The sequence below is a fragment of the Molothrus aeneus genome, chromosome 11, assembly GCF_037042795.1.
Source record: "Molothrus aeneus isolate 106 chromosome 11, BPBGC_Maene_1.0, whole genome shotgun sequence".
Lineage (NCBI taxonomy): Eukaryota > Metazoa > Chordata > Aves > Passeriformes > Icteridae > Molothrus > Molothrus aeneus.
Genome location: NC_089656.1, coordinates 14,976,333 through 14,992,659, shown reverse-complemented (window position 1 = coordinate 14,992,659; position 16,327 = coordinate 14,976,333). Strand labels below are relative to the sequence as shown.

Below are 16,327 nucleotides of genomic sequence, written 5' to 3'. Positions count from 1 at the left end.
TGTTTTTCATGTGATATCCGTGTCCCTGAGCCCGAAGAGCCTGGGGTGTCAGCTGGCATTGCTCCCCGGGGATGTTTGGGAGCGGTGGGGAGGTGGCAGGGTGTGAGGAGGGCACAGTTTGGGTAGGCAGGTCCTTGGTGTGAAGGACATCAGCACCACTGTCCCCGTGGTCCCCCAAGGTCCCCGTGATGAGTGATGCCAGGAGGGGTGCACAGGTGGGGGGCAGTTACACTGGGACTCCCTGGAGAGCTCGGGCTTGGGGTGGGAATGGCAGAGACACACCGGGAGTACGCGGGGCACACCGGGAGCCCCAGCGCTATAGCAAGGGAGGCTCAGGGGAGCACGGCGGGGGCGGGCCGCCCTGAGAAGGGCCCGGGGAGCACCGGGGCTCCCCTGTGCTTCCAGGGTTCCGGCCAGAGGGGCCGGGGTGCCGCGCTCCCGGAGCCCCGCGCTCCCGGAGCCGGTGCGGGAAGGGGAGCCCCGCCTCCGCCGCCCGTCGGGGGTTTCACGCGTTTCCGTGGTAACGGGTGCGGGGCGGAGCTCGGCGCTTCCGTTACCGAAGCGCCCGGGAAGGCGGGGACGGGCCGGGGCTGTGCCGGGTGCCCCGCTGCTGCCGCCGCCGCCGCCCCGCGCCCGGTGAGTGGCCCCGCGGGGCGGCACCGGCACCGCCGGCACCGGGGAACCGGGCTGGACCGGGGGTCCCTTTGTCTGCGGGCTGGGAGCGCTGGCACGGAGCGCGGCGAGAGCGCGGCTCCCGTTAACCCGCGGCGGGCGGCGGCACCGGGACCGGCACCGGCGCTGCGCGGAGCGGGGCTGCCCCTCCGGCACCGGGACTGCCCCGCTGCAGGTCCCTCCCGCCCGGAGCCGCCGGTCGGGAGAACAAGGGACCCCACGGTGGGCTGGGCGGCTCCGCGTCCCGTTCCCCGCCGGAGCGGCCCCGGTGAGGAGCGGCGAGTGCGGAGCGGAGCGGGCGGCGCCGTGCGGGGCATTGTGTGCGCCGAGATGCGGTGGGTGCGGTGCCGCCCGGCTGCGGGGCTGCCCCTGGTCCCGGAGTTCCTAACTCCCTAAAGTCAGCCCCAGCCCGAGGTTAGGAGGGGCCTGGAGAGGCTTCAGGAGTGAGTAAATTAATTACAGACACCGTTTATGTCACATCCGCTGGGAGCACGGAGGGAGCCCGGGGCTGTCGCCTTTTCGGGAGCAAAAAACGGGATTGATGCAACTTCCTGCGGGTTTCGGGAGTCGGAGCTGGTGTTACCGCCGTGTTTTGCTCCAGAACGTCCCGCTGGGATTTACAGCTGGACACTGAGACCGGCTGAGATGTCCGTCCTTGCGCTTCTCCGCAGAGGTGCTGCTGTGCTCGGGACCCCCGTGCCATGATCACATCCCGCTCCGCCTGGCACCTGGGATCCGGGCCCTCCGCCGGAGCCGCCTGGAACACCAAGGACCTTGCCCCGGACGGTGAGTACAGCACGGTGGCTTGTCCCTTGTCCTTGCCCCTTGGGGCTCAGCCTGCTGCACTCACGCCCTGCTCGCTGGGGAAGGAGAGGCTGGGAACAGGCCAGCCTGCATTTTTCACATTTCTTTCCGGATGAAGGTCAAGATTTGAGAAACGGGGACTCAGAAGCAGGCACAAAGCTCCGGGCAGCCTGCTGGTGGGAGGAGAGGGCTGCCTCCATCTCCCTGCTGGCCCTTCCGAGCGGGAATCGTGGGGAGAAAGGTTAAAATTTAACATGTAATATAGAAAACAGAGTGATCTGCATGGCAGGGTGAATGCAGGCCCTTTGCCTTTTCCCAGCCTTGGCTCCTTGGAAAGGTTCCTTGTCCCTCCTTGGCACATGGACCCCATGGGTGAGTTTAGCTGGAGTTTGCTCTGTGGAGGCTGAGCTGCTTTGCAGGCAGCTCAGCCTGCAGCTGCCTGCCCCAACCTGCAGCCACTTGCTGGGAAACAGCCCTTCCCTTCCCATCTCCCTCACCAATGGTGCTGAATGGGGCTTGGCAAAGGGGGAGGCTGAACCCCCCGATTTGAACTTCTTTTGCTCTTGGCTTCAGCATTTGCCTTCATCCCTCCGTGCTGGCAGACACTTCTCTGGGCACAGCTTCTTCTCTGGCACTCAGGCCAGTCCAGCCAAATGCTGGTTGGCACCAAAGCCTCCAAAACCAGGGTTTTCAGCTTATTTCTGTGCCCAACGGCTGCTGCTGCCCGTGCCAGGATGGGGAAATCACCTCCTGTTATCCAGCACTTTGGAAATGCTCGATTTTCATGGCGTGTGCAAAATGTTATGAATAATTAGAGGCTGGGAAGAAGTCCAGAGTGGTGGACTAACTTCATAAGGGCACATCTCTCTCTGGACATTGGTTCCACCTTTGGCCCAACTTCCTCTGTGTGGTTTTTAGGGGGAAAAAGGCTGCATTATTGAGGTTTGATTTGTGAGCAATTGATTTTTTCCCTGCCAGCTGGAGAAGAGATTTGGCCACCCGCAATGGTGGCAGCACTTGTGGCAGACAGGCTGGGGGGCAGAGGGTCCCAAGCAGTGGGATGGAGCCCTTGCCAGCTGCTTTGCCTGTAGCAGAAGAGGGGACAGCCATGGGAGAAGGCTCCTTGGGTTGCTCAGTGTGGCTCAGCAGGACAGGGAAGTGCTGCCCTGGCTGCTTTCGGGTTTGGCTGCCTGACAAACGAAGGAAATATTTGGGGGCAGTGGAGGGAGGTGACGCCGCCAGGGTCCGTCTGTCTGGTTTTGGTGATGCAAGCTGGCTTTGGCAGCTTTGCCAAGATAGGATCGTAGGAAGTGGAGCAGCTTGGCCAGGGGTAGAGCTGGGATATCCCTGGTGGGGGCACGGACCTGGTCCTGCCAAGGCCAGACGGAAGCTACACCCTGAATTCTCATTACTAGTCATTGGCAACCAGTCTCCGCCCCCCGGAGGGCTAATTTTTCTAATTAACATAATTAACATTTTTAATAAAAGTCATGCGCTGTCTCTGCCACGCTGGTGTGGTGGCAGCAGCAGGGAGGAGGAGGAGGAGGAGGAGGAGGAGGAGGGTTTGCTGAGCTGGCCGAAGGCTGTGTCTGTGCTGGGCTCCCAGGTGGATCCAGTGATGCTCTTTGCTCCCTCTCAGGCCGTGGGCAGGACAGGCTCGGCGCTGGGGGCGGAGCAGGCGCCGCTCCCCGGGCTCCTCTGCTGCCGGCGCTGCTTCACCATAAAATCCTCAGCGTGAGCTGGCCGGACACTGCAAACCCCCGTGGGCTCTGCCGGGTACTGCAGGTGAGGAATGTCGAGCCAGCCATGGCATGTACGGGGAGGGCAGTTTTAGGGTGATGGGGAGAGTGCCCTGCACCCACCTGGGCCATTAAGTGGGAGCCAGCTTGTTCCCTCCCTCAGCACAACCAGGTTGTGTCTGGAGGCCAGCAGCGTGTGCCTGGGTGGAGGGAAAAGCATCTCTGGGGAGTGAAAAGGCATCAATGGGGAACACTGTTCACAACAGAATAGCATTTCTGGGTCACTTATGGGTCATGCTGGCAGGAGAGCTCAAGGCAGAGGTGTGATAAGAAAATGCAGGGCTATGAGGTGGTGTTTGCCAGTGGGATGGAGGAGAAGGAGGTGGCAGGGTGCCACGGCCAGGGACAGTGTCGGGACACCACGTACTGGTGTAGCTGCCACGTACTGGTGTAGCTGCCACGAGTTCATTCCAGGCTTCAGGCAAATCATTCAAATTCCCCCTTCTTTGAAAAGAAGGAAAACACCTTCTTATCACACACCAGCCTCAATGAATTCCCTTCGGCAAAACCCCTCTGGAGTCTCAGATGCAGAGGCACCGCAGACACGCAGCTTCTCCAGGAGGATGCTGCCACCTCCTTCCAAATTACTCCCAAATTACTGGCATGTACCAAGTATCTGCCCCTCTGCTGGAGTGAGGTTTCCCCAGCATCGCTGGCCTGTGGGATGATGCCACAGGCTCTGAGATAAGGTTTGAGAAAGAAAAGGCATTATTGAGCAGGGTGAGCTTGGCTGATCATCCCCTTTTATAGCAGCCTTATGAAAGCTCCTTTCAGATTTCTTCTGATTTTTTTGGAGTTCCATCACAGGGCATGAGCCATGCCTCCAAGTCAGAGTCTCTTTCTTTTGAAGGCCATAGGGAGAAAAATAAGAAATATTCAGTACAGGTGTGTGGCCAGGCTGAGCTAAGTTTTTTATGTGGAGAACTAAAAACCTGATAAGTTCATCGTGGCAGCTTCCCAACACAGAACTCCCTTGGAGGGAGGGTTTCCCCAAGCTCCGCTGTTCTGTCTTCTGCACTTCCCGCCCTGCTCACTCCTCCTGGCCAGCCCTGGGTGGTGCCAGCTGCTGGCACCGTGTCCAGCCCGGTGTGGCTGTCACTGCCTCAGCTCCCTGACCTGTTTGTGCCACAGGCCCTGCGGGACACGACGTGCAAGCGGCGGGAGGAGCCGCGGCACCGGGCCCCGGCCACGGAGGAGGAGCCGCCCGCAGCCCCCCGTGAGCCAGGGGCGGTGCAGGCAGCCTCCACCATGAACCTGGAGAAAACAGGTGAGGGGAGAGCAGGGATGCAGTGCTGGGTGCTCAGGACCTGGAGGGATGGGATGGGATGGAATGGAATGAGGGCTTGGTATCTGCCCGTGGGTATCGAGGAAACCTCTCCTCTGTTGGAGTGCGTGTAGATGTGTGGCTGAGCTCACTGTGGGAACAGGGCACAGGAGAAATCCAACACCAGCCAGCTGCTGGCTGCTGACAGGGACTGATGAATTATTGAGCTGGATGAACAGAGCAGGTGAGCTCTGATGAACCTGCTGCTGTTTCCTCCTTCTTAAGGAAAATGTAACGTGTGTGGAAACGCTTGCAGCGTGCGTGGCTGTGCCAGGATGGGGAAATCCCAAAGTCCCATAGTTTCCTGTCTTTTTTGGTCAGGATTGGATTGTGTGAGCTTGTCAGGGCACATCTCGGGAGCTGCTCCTGGCCTGGTCCCCAGCTGCATCCCAGAGCAGCTCCTGAGGTGGGGTAGTGGCTGGGAAGGGGCAGGGGTGCAGGAGAAAGGGGGTCAGGGTCTGACTGGCAGTGGTAACAGGGCAGAGCTGAGGAACAGGTGTCTTTTCAAATTTTGCAAATTTCTGCATTTTGGAAAGCAGGAGAGTCACTGTGCTCCCTGCCTGCCACGCTCAGACCACCCATGGCCAGGGGGAGATGTAACACAGAGCTGGTCGGCATCTCCTCTCCCGTGGATGCTGTCACAGGAAGAAGGTGCTGGAGTGTGGAGGAAGGCATGATCTGAGGGGGATTTTCCTGCCTAGCAGTTTGACTTGCAGCTGAGTGTTGCAGCTCTCAACCTGGCTCTGCCTTGGGTCTCAGCCCAGGATTAGTGTGAATGATGTGTGCAGACATGCAGTGTGTCCACAGGAGCCTGGTGCTTCCTGGAATTTTGTCTTACCCCTGCACACTCCCCAGGGGATGAAAGCTGGTGTTCCTGGCAACTTTGGAGATTTTGGGGTGGGACTTTTGGTTTTTGTTTGGGATTTTTATGTGTTGATTTTAAAGAGAAGACCATGGTCCTCTGCCTGAGCTGGGCTGAGCTTTCAGCATGGAAAGAAAGAAAAGCCAGCACCTGACAGTGCTGTTTTAGGGTGTCCAGCCCATGGCAGGAAGACAAAATCTGTTGATCACTTCTGCAACCACTGCTGGATAAGTCCCATGGCATGCAGTCAGCAGCAGAGTTGTGGTTTGGTCCCAGCACTTCATCTTTTAGCGGGTTACGCTGCCTCCTTAACTCCATTTAGGGGTAGAAAATCTGACTCACAGACAAAAAAGTCTCTTTTTGCATTCAGGACGTTTCCCATGAAGCAGGCAGCATCTCCCCACGGGCAGCACAGCGATTCCCAGCAGCACCTCCTGCCTGTGAAACCTCAGGTTTCTGGTGGCAGCAGCTGAAATCCACAGCAGGCAGGGAAGGGCGCCGGGCAGCCGGGATCCTGTCCGTCAGTCCTGCCGCCTCATCCCACACTGGGGATGAGTCACGCCAGCTCATTGCTTCTTGGGAACTACCAGGTCATTTGGTAGGCTCTGATGTACGGCCAGGTTGGCTTCTGTCAGCACTGGTGGCTCTATTAACATGCAGAAAGTGATGTTTAAAATAATACTAGGAAGGTTAGAAAGCCAAACACACAAGGATTAGGCAATATGGCCATTCAGGGTACCTGTATAATTTAAATTTTGCTTCCATTATGTTTGTGTGTAATGACGCAGACGTTAATGACATGATCACACACTGCTTTTCCACGGGCACCTGCTCATTCAGAAGAAAGGATGCTGGGGTGAATCAGCGTCCTGCTGAGGGCAGTTGTTATCTGAGCGAGGCAGCAGCATTGCAGTGTGTGATGGGGCTGGGTCACGCTGCACTGCTGTGGGCAGCTGCTCTGTGCTGTGGCCTGGGATGCTCTGCTGGCACCAGCAAATCCCTCTGGCTCCCACCCAGCTGGACCCCAGTGCTGGCCAGGCCTGCTCTGGTGAGCACCTTGGCACTCAGGATGCACCTCTGACACGTCACTGCGTTCTCTGGGACCTGTGCAAGTCCAGTTTCCTGTGTTCCCATCTGCAGCTCAGCCCCTGGGGACTCCCCATGGCTGGCATTCTGCTCCCCAGCGAGGTGGCTGTGTCCTGACCAGCTCCATCTTTGCTCATGCTGCAGGAGGGAGGCTCTGTGGTGGGAAACGTGCCAGCCTGTCCACGGCCCGGCCCTTCCCCGTGATCCAGGAGGTCATGGCCTCCATGGCACATCTGCAGAAGGAGAAGCTGCGGCTGCAGGAGGAGCTGCTGGAGCTGCAGGAGAAACTCACTGCCCAGGAGAACAACGAGCTCTCCCTCTCTCTCCAGCTGCAAGGCCAGGTATGAAGGGGACAGGGTGACACAAGGGGGTTCATCAAGGTTTTCAGCCTCAGGCTGTGGCTTGGCTGGAGCTCTGTGGCAGTTGGTGATGGCTGCACTTGGAAGGAGTGTAGGATCTCCATCATTGAGCATCTTCTTCACTGGGTGCCCCTGAGCACCAGCTTCGGCTGTGCCTCCCTTGGGATGCTTGCAGTCCCCAGTGACACTGCAATAGTGCTGACAAGGCTGTGTGGCTCTGTGGACGTGACATGGCCAGGAGGGCTTTGGGCATCAGGATGCAGCTCTGCACCAGTCATCCATCCACTCAGCACAGGACAGCTGCCATGGGGTCTGCTTGTTAGCCTGACCTAGCAGTTTAATTCTAGGGACTTTCAGCAGGTGGAAAGTGAATGTGAAGGCACAGAATTGTCTGATGAAGGTTCAGGTTTTGGCCACTGTGACACACTCCCCCAAAACCACCTCCTGCACTGATGCAGGCACATCCTCAGCATGAGTACTTGGGTCGTCTCAGGGACATGGAAATTTTGGCTGCTCGTAAAGAGATTTGCATGTGGCTGTTGTGGAAGCTGTTACAGTCAGGTTCTGCTTGTTCCACGGGTGTCAAAAGGAGGAGGTAATTGTCCTGCATTTGGTTGGCATCCTCTGCATGACACAAGCGTGAGCGCAGCGGGATCTGGCCCTGCGCTCACCACTTCGGCAGCAGGCGCAGCCGGCGCCGGCCGGAGCCAAGAGCTGCCCCAAACTTCCAAAGCTCTGGGATGGCCGGGCCATGGCTCGAGCCAGACTCAGCTGCCAAAGAGTCCCTGTCACGTCCAGAGAGCAGGATGCAGCTGGAGATGCCCGAGCAGGTAGGGGAAGGAGGAACATTGACGGCACAGGGGATGGTGGGCAGGCTGCGGCGTGTGTGCCGGCTGATCGGGCTGGCGGCTTTCCCGGAACAAGCCGCGACTCTTTTCTTCTCAGTACCTCCCCTCCCTTAAAAATACTTATAAAAATAGCTTAATAATCTCCCTCAGTGGATATGGAAATGGGGTTTTCCCACTCAGGCGCTCACTCGGCCCCCAGCCAGAGCCAGGGAGATTTGCTGTGGAAGGAGCGGGATCCCGATCCTGGCTGGGAGCAGTTGCTGTTCCCCACCTGTAGCTGGGGTGCTCCAGCTCCCAGCTGTGCCAAATACAGGGCACACAGAGGGGCTGCCCGCCCTGCTGCCATCTCTGCAAGGGTGTGGCTGAATAATTTACCAGATTAATTACAGCCCCATGTCAGCACATCTGCATTGGTTATTAATCAGCAGTTCCTAAATTATGGTCCATGGAGAGCCAGTTGCTGGCTGGTTATTGGGATGGGGCAATACCCAGGTGTGTCCCAGAGAGGGCTTTGGTGGCTTTCTGGAGTGGGGAAACTGGGAGCTGGGCTGGGATCTGGGGGATGGTGGTCAAGTGAGGGACAGAGCAGGTGGGTAAACCCCACTATGACACAGCCCATGAGACTGCTGGCTTTACCATGCACTCACTGCTGCTGTTTATTCCAATAACTGCAAATTTTGGGAGAGCTTCACTGGTCTCTGCACAAAAAAAGGTTGAAGATTTTTGAGATCCATTTGGTTTTGCAGGGAGGGCAGCCTGGTTACATGAGATGGGCAGATGCCCAGATGGGGGTTGATGGAGAGCATCATCCCATGGGACTCAGACATGTGGCCTTCTTGAAGAGCTCTTGCTCTCTCTTTGTACCAAGATAACTTTCCTAGAAAGAAAAATAGAGAAGGTAGAGCAAAGCTGGTTGTGAGGGCAGGACAAGGCACTTCTGGCTCTTCAAGCACAGTTATGGATGGGTTTGTTTTTTCCCTTCTCCAAAGACGATGCCTTTTTATTTTTTTAATAATTGTTTCTGCTAGTGCTCAACATGGACAAATTATACCCATGGTTGAACAAGGTCAAAGCAAAGCTTTCATTATTGCTCATTTTAATCTGCTCGTGTGAATCAGGTGCTCAGAGCCAGGTGGAAAATTAAAGCATAACAAAAGTGTGAGCCAGACTGGACATGTGTGGCTGGGGCAGCACCGCAGGGTCTCCTTCAGAAGCTGCTGAGGTGCCTCCTGGTTAACCTGGTCTGTGTTGACAGGTGGAAACTCTGAAGGAAAAGCTCCTGGAGCAGGCACAGGAGATCAGCCGGCTGCGCTCAGAGCTGGTGAGCTGCCACTGGGATGGGACTGAGCCACCCTTGCCCTGAGGGACGCTGGAGCTCTGGGTCACTGAGAGGAAGAGGGAACACGGGGTGGGCAGAGAAGGATTAAACCTCCCCAGGGTCACAGTTTGGACCATGCAGGCCAAGAGACACTGAGGAACAAAAATGTGGGATTTTCTGTGCAATGCAATGCGGCACTGGTGACGCTGGGGCTGTCACCCTGTGGGTGGGAAATGAAAGCCCCTCTGTGGGTTGGGGCTCCCTGGGGGCAGCAGGAGGCTCATCAATGCAGCAGGCTGAGTGATTCCCAAAGGACAGGCAGGGACTCCCAGGGAATGGCACACTGGGGGCTGGGGGATCCCTGGGGGCAGCTGGCTGGGGTGCGTGGCGATTCCATGTCCTCTCCCATCCACTCCAGGGTGGCACGGATGCGGAGAAGCACCGGGACCTGCTGGCGGCCGAGAACGAGCGCCTGCGGCAGGAGATGAAAGCGCTGGAGGGGGAGCTGCAGCGGCAGCAGCCGGCACCGTGCCGCGACTGCCCCCACCTGCAGGTGACTCGCCGGTGGTGGCAGTGGTGGTGGCAGGGTGACGGGCACCCATGGGTGACATGGCCCTGACTGTCCTGTCCTTGCCAGGAGAACGCTGAGCTGCAGGAGCAGCTGTCCCAGCTGCAGCGGGAGGCAGAGGAGACGCGGGCCAGGCTGGTGGAGCTGGACCTGGAGGTGCAGCAGAAGACGAACCGCCTGGCTGAGGTGGAGCTGCGCCTCAAGGACTCCCTGGCAGAGAGAGCCGAGGAGGAGGAGAGGCTCAGCCGGCGGCTGCGGGACAGCCAGGAGACCATTGCCAGCCTCAAGTCCCAGCCCCAGCAGATTAAGGTGAGCTCTCCATTTTTCCCGGTTGGGCTGGATGCCTTGCAGTGCCCGGTAGATGCCCTGCAAGTGCCACCTGTCTTTCTACCCTGAGCACATCAGCACAGCACCATGATTTTCTAAATTATCTCCCCCTGGGCCAGCAACAGTTCCATCCCAGGCCCTTCAGGTGCTGTTTCCCCAGCACACCCCATCTGTGGGTGCTTTCCCCTGCAGTACATCATCAAGACGGTGGAGGTGGAGTCAGCCAAGGTAAAACAAGCCCTGTGCGAGACCCAGTCCCGAAACCAGTACCTGCAGGAGCAGGTGGGGATGCAGAAGCAGGTGTTGAAGGAGATGGAGCAGCAGCTGCAGAGCTCCCAGAAGACAGAGGCTCAGCTCCGAGCTCAGGTCTGAGTGTGACTCCCCCCTCATTCTCTGCCTGCCTGGTGCTTGCCAGGTTACACGGTGTGGCAGTGGGTGGGTGCTCACTCAGTGTCATCCCCCACTGCTCCTCTCCCAGATCATGATGTACGAGGCTGAGCTGGAGCGAGCCCATGGGCAGATGCTGGAGGAGATGCAGGCGATGGAGGACGAGAAGAACCATGCCATTGAAGAGGCATTTTCCCGTGCCCAGGTGGAGATGAAGGCGGTGCATGAGAACCTGGCAGGTGAGGAGGGTGCAAGGGGCTGGCAGGGTTGCCTGACTGGTGTTGGGGTGTCACCATCTGCCCGTCACCCTGCCTCACACCTGCAGGTGTCCGGACCAACCTCCTGACGCTGCAGCCGGCGCTGCGCACCCTCACCCACGACTACAACAGCCTGAAGCGTCAGGTCCGCGACTTCCCCCTGCTTCTCCAGGAGACCCTGCGCAGCGCCAGGGCCGAGGTGAGCCCCCCAGGACCACCACCCAGCACCCTCCATGCAGGTGGAGGTGCTGGGGGGTCTCACTGAGCCTCTGTTCTCTGCTGTCCCCAGATCAGCCAGGCCATCGAGGAGGTGCACAGCACCAACCGGGAGCTGCTGCGCAAGTACCGGAGGGAGCTGCAGCTCCGCAAGAAGTGTCACAACGAGCTGGTGCGGCTCAAAGGTGTGCGGGGTGTGGTGTCCCTGAGGTGGGACAGGAGGGACACAGGAGCGTCCCCATAAGCTGGTTGGGTTGGCTGCAGGATGCTTCAGCCCACCCCGTGTTTGATGGCTGACTCCCTGCTTCTCTCCTCCAAGGAAACATCCGTGTTTTTGGGAGAGTCCGCCCCATCACAAAAGAGGATGGGGAGGGCCCCGAGGCAGCCAACGCTGTGACCTTTGATGCTGACGATGACGCTGTCCTGCACCTCCTGCACAAGGGGAAGCAGGTGTCCTTTGAGCTGGATAAGGTCTTCCCCCCACAAGCGTCCCAGGAGGAGGTGGGTGCTACTGTCCACTGCTGGTGTGAGGGGGGCAGGCAGCCACCTTCTCCTCACTCTCCCCTGTCTCCCCCAGGTGTTTCAGGAGGTTCAAGCCCTGGTCACCTCCTGCATTGATGGCTACAATGTCTGCATCTTTGCCTATGGGCAGACAGGGGCAGGAAAAACCTACACAATGGAGGTGAGTTTGCTTGGCTTTGTTTCCAGCTTCTTGCTTGGCTTCCCACCCTGCAGTGCCCAGTCTCCATCACTGAGGCTGGTGGTCAGCTCAGACCTGGTGTGCTCTGGTGATGGTCACTGCTGCTCCACATCATCCCCCTGGGCTTTGCTTCTGCTCAGAAAAAATACAGAATAAAATGCCAAAGGGTGTTTTTTCCCTGTTTGTCACCTCAATTCTTCAGGGGACGGCTGCAAACCCAGGGATCAACCAGCGGGCCCTGCAGCTCCTCTTCTCTGAGGTGCGGGGCAAAGCGGCTGACTGGGACTACACCATCACCGTCAGCGCCGCCGAGATCTACAACGAGGCACTCAGGTACGGGGATGGGCAAGAAGCTTTTTGGACATCACCCCATGCTGCTCTCCCCCACATCCCTCCACCCCTTCCTAGGCCTCAGAGCTTGTCCCAGGGCACTGCATTTGGCCCTGCAAGGATTTATTTTTAATTTATTTGGTGCACACTGCCCTTCCCATGAGCTCCATCGCTTGCACAGGCTCCCAGCTGTGCCATCACTCCCACTCTCTGACCCTGATGCAGCGGTGGGGGCATCTCCTTCTCCTCCCTTTCCCTGCCCACAGACACTATATTTAGGAATTTGTAACTGGGAGCTGAAAGCATGAGAAATATTTTCCTTCCTAGTCCAGCCACAGGAGGGGGAGGAGCCTGGGTTCTCATCCATGAGAGTAACCAGGAGCAGGGATGGGAGTGGGGTCTGAGCTGGGTGAGAGGAGGCACATGGGAGCCAAGAGAGTTGAGGTCTATAAATAGGGTGTGCAGCTTTCCCGGGAAGAGATGGCTGCTCTGGCAGTGCTGGCACACAGCCCTGAGCCACGGAATGGATGCCAGCACTCCCTTGGGATGGGAATGATAACCAGTGCCCCTTTGCCCAGGGACTTGCTGGGGAAGGAGCCGCAGGAGAAGCTGGAGATCAAGCTGTGCCCTGATGGCAGCGGGCAGCTCTACGTGCCCGGGCTCACCGAGTTCAGGGTGCAGAGCGTGGAGGACATCAACAAGGTGTGGGGACATGGGGGCAGCGGGCACAGGAGGGTGCCAGCAGGGGTGCAGTGAACTGGGGAGGGGTCTTTGGTGTGTGACTCCTGGATTTGGGAGCATTTCTGAAGCCATGGGGAGCAACAGAGACCAAAATAGGTCCCTGGGTGTGATGTGACGGTCACTGTCCCATGGGATGAGCCACAGGGGGTTAAAAATAAAAGCATGGGGCCCAGAGAGTTCCTGAGGGATTAGTGGGGTGCGGCTGTCACCGCAGTGCCCTGCCTGTCACCTCTGCCTTTGGTGCATCACCCAGGCTGAGACCTGACAGGGGTCATTACCCTGCTAGGCCAGCACCCCGTGGGGGGCTGATGCTCAGGTTACATCCCTGGCCATCCCTGGATCACAGGGGATTTGTGGTGGGGCTGAGGCGAGTTGGCCTCACCCCCTCAACTCCCTGGGCTCCCTCAGGTCTTCGAGTTTGGCCACATCAAGCGGGTGACAGAGTGCACCAACCTGAACGAGCACAGCTCTCGCTCCCACGCCCTCCTCATCGTCACCGTCCGCGGCCTGGACCGCAGCACGGGGCTCCGCACCACAGGTGGGTGTCCCACAGCAAACCCTCACCAGGGCACCTGGGCTGTGCCATCCCAGGGGTCTGTAGGGCTGGGTGCTGATGCCAGCGATGGGGTTTGGCTGTGTGCCCTCAGGGAAGCTGAACCTGGTGGACCTGGCGGGCTCAGAGCGGGTCGGGCGGTCGGGCGCGGAGGGCAGCCGGCTCCGCGAGGCGCAGCACATCAACAAGTCCCTGTCAGCGCTGGGCGATGTCATCTATGCCCTGCGCTCCCGCCAGGGCCACGTGCCCTTCCGCAACTCCAAGCTGACCTACCTGCTGCAGGACTCGCTCAGCGGTGACAGCAAGACCCTCATGATGGTGCAGGTAGGGGCTGGGCACCAGTGCCTGTATCCCCACAGCCAGTCACTGATTTCTGAGCCCCTTCTCGCCCCAGTGCTGAGGCAGGTGGGAGGGAGGCTGGAATCAAGGGATGGGGCTCACCCATGGGTGAGCAGTCTGCAATCATGGTGCCAGTGAAAGCTCTCTCCCTGTCTCTGCACCCTAGACAAGGCCAAGGAGTGGGGAATTAACTCGAGGTCCACAATCCTGGCCTCCCTGCCTGCATGTGGATGCTATCCCTATGGGCAGCATTATACAACCTCTTCGTATATTGCCATCTGCCCATCCCCTCTCTTTCTGAGAGGATTTTAAGCTTTGGTAGCTTCTCCAGCCCTGCCCTGTGACCCCCCACTCCCAGCTGCTGGCACCCACACTGAGCCCTGGGGGAGCTGCCTGAGCCCCTGCACCTGCCACAACTATTTCTGGCTGCCCCTCACACTGGGGCAGTTGGTGACAGGGAATCCAGCTGGCTCAGACACCAGGGATGGACGGGGCTAGCCTGGGAGGGGCAGGTTAATAATAGCATCTCACCGGCCAGCAGCAGCAGGTTTTGTAGAGGGGAGCCCCCGGGGTGCACAGGCAGCTGCCAGGGTGACTTTGTGTCTCTCCCCCCTGAGCATAGGTCTCCCCTGCTGAGAAGAATACCAGTGAGACGCTGTGCTCCCTCAAGTTTGCCGAGAGGGTTCGCTCTGTGGAGCTGGGTCCTGTCTCCCGCAAGGCTGAGCTGGGCTCCTGGCCCAGCCAGGAGCACCTGGAGGTACTCAAGATATGCTGGTGCCCTTCACCCTCACCCCAGAGATTGCCCCTGTTTTGGTCCCACATGTCATCCCCAGAGCTGTTGGATTTTCCCCTAGAGCCACCCCCATTGGGGACAATCACTTGGTGGGATGCAGGTTGTCCCCACACTGCAGTGTCCAGCCAATGCTGCCACCTTGGCTGTTCCAAGCCCTGTTTTGCAGCAGCCCCATGGTACCCCCTGAGAAGATTTGGGCACCACTACCCAGGCATGAACTATCTGCCTTTGAGCCCGTCCCCATTCCTTCCCTCTGGGGCCTGGCCTGGGCTGACCCTGGGCTGTGTCCCCTCTCCTCCCAGGGTGACTCGCCGGGTTCCTCAGCACCTGCAGGCCGGGGCCATGCATCCCCCAGCCCAGGGCAGCTCTCCAGTCGTTCTGCCTCCATCCGCAGGAAGCTCCACACCTCAGGTGGGTGGTGGGACAGCTTGAGAGCCCAGACAGAGTCCCTCTGTCCCAGGAGGCTCCAGCCAACAGCCCATGGCAAAGCCTGCAGTGGGGAGTACAGAGCAGCTCTACAGAGCTCTCTAGTTAATAGCTAGCTCATTAGTTAATAGCTAATTAGCCATGGTTAGCACTTCCCCAAGAGTGCCCTGGTTCAAAGGCACTGCTGATGGCTCGGGGGGGGCAAGGGGAGGGCAGTGCCAGCAGGCTGAACCTTTTTCCCCTTTGATTTCAGCCTGACTTAGGGGCAGCCGTGGCTGCCAGGTGAGTGCCTGCCGCTGGTGCTGGTGGAGGGCTCTGCTTTCACCCCGCTCCCCACACAGGGCAGGGCTGCTGGACTGTGCAGGGATATTCCTGGGAATGCTTGTGGTACCACCTCCTGCTACAATGCCACCAGACAGGCCTGGGGCACTGGTGGCTGTGCCCCTGCCTGCTGTCACCTATACATCTCTCCCCTCAGGGAAGCTGAGGCCCATCCCCCTGTGATGAGTGCCAGCCATGGCATCCAACCTGCTGCGGGACCCAGCCCCTCACAGTGACACAGAGACGGCTACTGGAAGACATGAAGGCTTTGGTGCTGTTCCCTTGGCCACCAGGACCCATGACCAGAGGGTGATGGCACCTCTTACCATGAGCAGCACGGGGTCAGGGTCTCCCAGCAGCCATGCCCCCCTCTCAAGGTAGGGGACAGTGGTGCTGGGCAGAGATCTGCCCCCTCGGATGCTCAGCTGTGTGAGTTTATTTTTGCTGGACAGATGTTTTTAGCCAGAGCAGGGAGCTGCTGGGTGCTCCCTCCATCTCTCCATCTTTGCTTTTACAATGAGATCTAGCTGGAACAGGTACACAGAGCCAGACCAGTCCCTGGTCCTGCCTCTGCTACTGCCACAGGGCCATCCTGGCCACAGCTCCTGCAAGACTGCATCTGGACAGCTGCCCAATGTCTTTCACAGCAGCACTTCCTCCAAGTTAAGAAATCCCAGCAGCTCTGTTCCCTGTCAGTTTCTCAAGCCCTGTTGTTGCATGAAGGCCCCCGGTGCTGTGCATGAGCTGAGCTGCTGCCAGGGCCCCACGCTGGCTGCCTGTGGTCCCTGGCACCAGGGGGGATGGAGCAGTCTCAAATGAAGCTATTGTAAAGTTATTTACCAGTTGTCTTGTCAAGAGAGATCACAGTGTGGTCGAGATGAAAGTGTTTGAAATATTTATACCTGTTTACATGGTCATGGAATGGAAAAGTAGTGGAAAACAAACAAAAAGACCCCAAACCTCCAGTCCAAAAGCCTCTTGGCTTATGTATGGGGATGGTGGTTGGCAGGGGCATGGGAGGGGATGACACTGCCCTTGGACCTCTCAAGACCCACCTGTGGGTACATCTCCTCCTGCTGCAAGCCCCTGCTGGATGCACTGATGGCTCTTTCCACCACTCTCTCCTCTCGCGCTTCCACAGTGTATTCTATTTAAAAACAAAAAAGGGAAAAATAAATTTAGCCTTTTGTAAGATTAGATGTTTCTATGTATTTTAATAATTAAAAAATACCCTGTTTTGTAACAAAACTTATTTTAAATAAACTCTTAAAGCTAGTCCTCCTGTGCTGCACTGTTC

General features: G+C 58.3%; 1 protein-coding gene across 3 annotated transcripts; it reads left to right on the top strand.

Moving 5' to 3' along the window:
• The first annotated feature begins 595 nt into the window (after positions 1 to 595).
• On the top strand, positions 596 to 16,305 carry KIFC3 (kinesin family member C3). 3 transcript variants are annotated; one of them, XM_066557549.1, is made up of 21 exons: positions 596 to 636; positions 1,344 to 1,458; positions 3,116 to 3,261; positions 4,407 to 4,542; positions 6,692 to 6,888; positions 9,010 to 9,075; positions 9,491 to 9,625; positions 9,710 to 9,949; positions 10,160 to 10,333; positions 10,446 to 10,593; positions 10,680 to 10,810; positions 10,901 to 11,012; positions 11,147 to 11,328; positions 11,405 to 11,509; positions 11,730 to 11,860; positions 12,436 to 12,559; positions 13,007 to 13,136; positions 13,246 to 13,475; positions 14,113 to 14,247; positions 14,586 to 14,694; positions 15,188 to 16,305. In XM_066557549.1, the coding sequence occupies exons 2-21, from the start codon at positions 1,374 to 1,376 to the stop codon at positions 15,211 to 15,213; spliced, it is 2,742 nt and encodes a 913-aa protein (XP_066413646.1). In that variant the 5' UTR covers positions 596 to 636; positions 1,344 to 1,373; the 3' UTR covers positions 15,214 to 16,305. The 3 variants fall into 3 exon arrangements, with proteins under 3 accessions (XP_066413646.1, XP_066413645.1, XP_066413647.1); XM_066557548.1 differs by lacking the exon at positions 596 to 636 and adding an exon at positions 909 to 1,115; XM_066557550.1 differs by lacking the exons at positions 596 to 636; positions 3,116 to 3,261; positions 4,407 to 4,542 and having other exon boundaries at positions 910 to 1,458.
• Positions 16,306 to 16,327: the final 22 nt, after the last annotated feature.

Bases quoted from the DNA above. Each gene is read 5' to 3' on its own strand.
- KIFC3 (XM_066557549.1), top strand. From the start codon at position 1,374: ATGATCACATCCCGCTCCGCCTGGCACCTGGGATCCGGGCCCTCCGCC. The intron at 13,476-14,112 runs GTAGGGGCTGGG...CCCTGAGCATAG, and splicing joins AGACCCTCATGATGGTGCAG to GTCTCCCCTGCTGAGAAGAA. The intron at 14,248-14,585 runs GTACTCAAGATA...CTCTCCTCCCAG, and splicing joins CCAGCCAGGAGCACCTGGAG to GGTGACTCGCCGGGTTCCTC.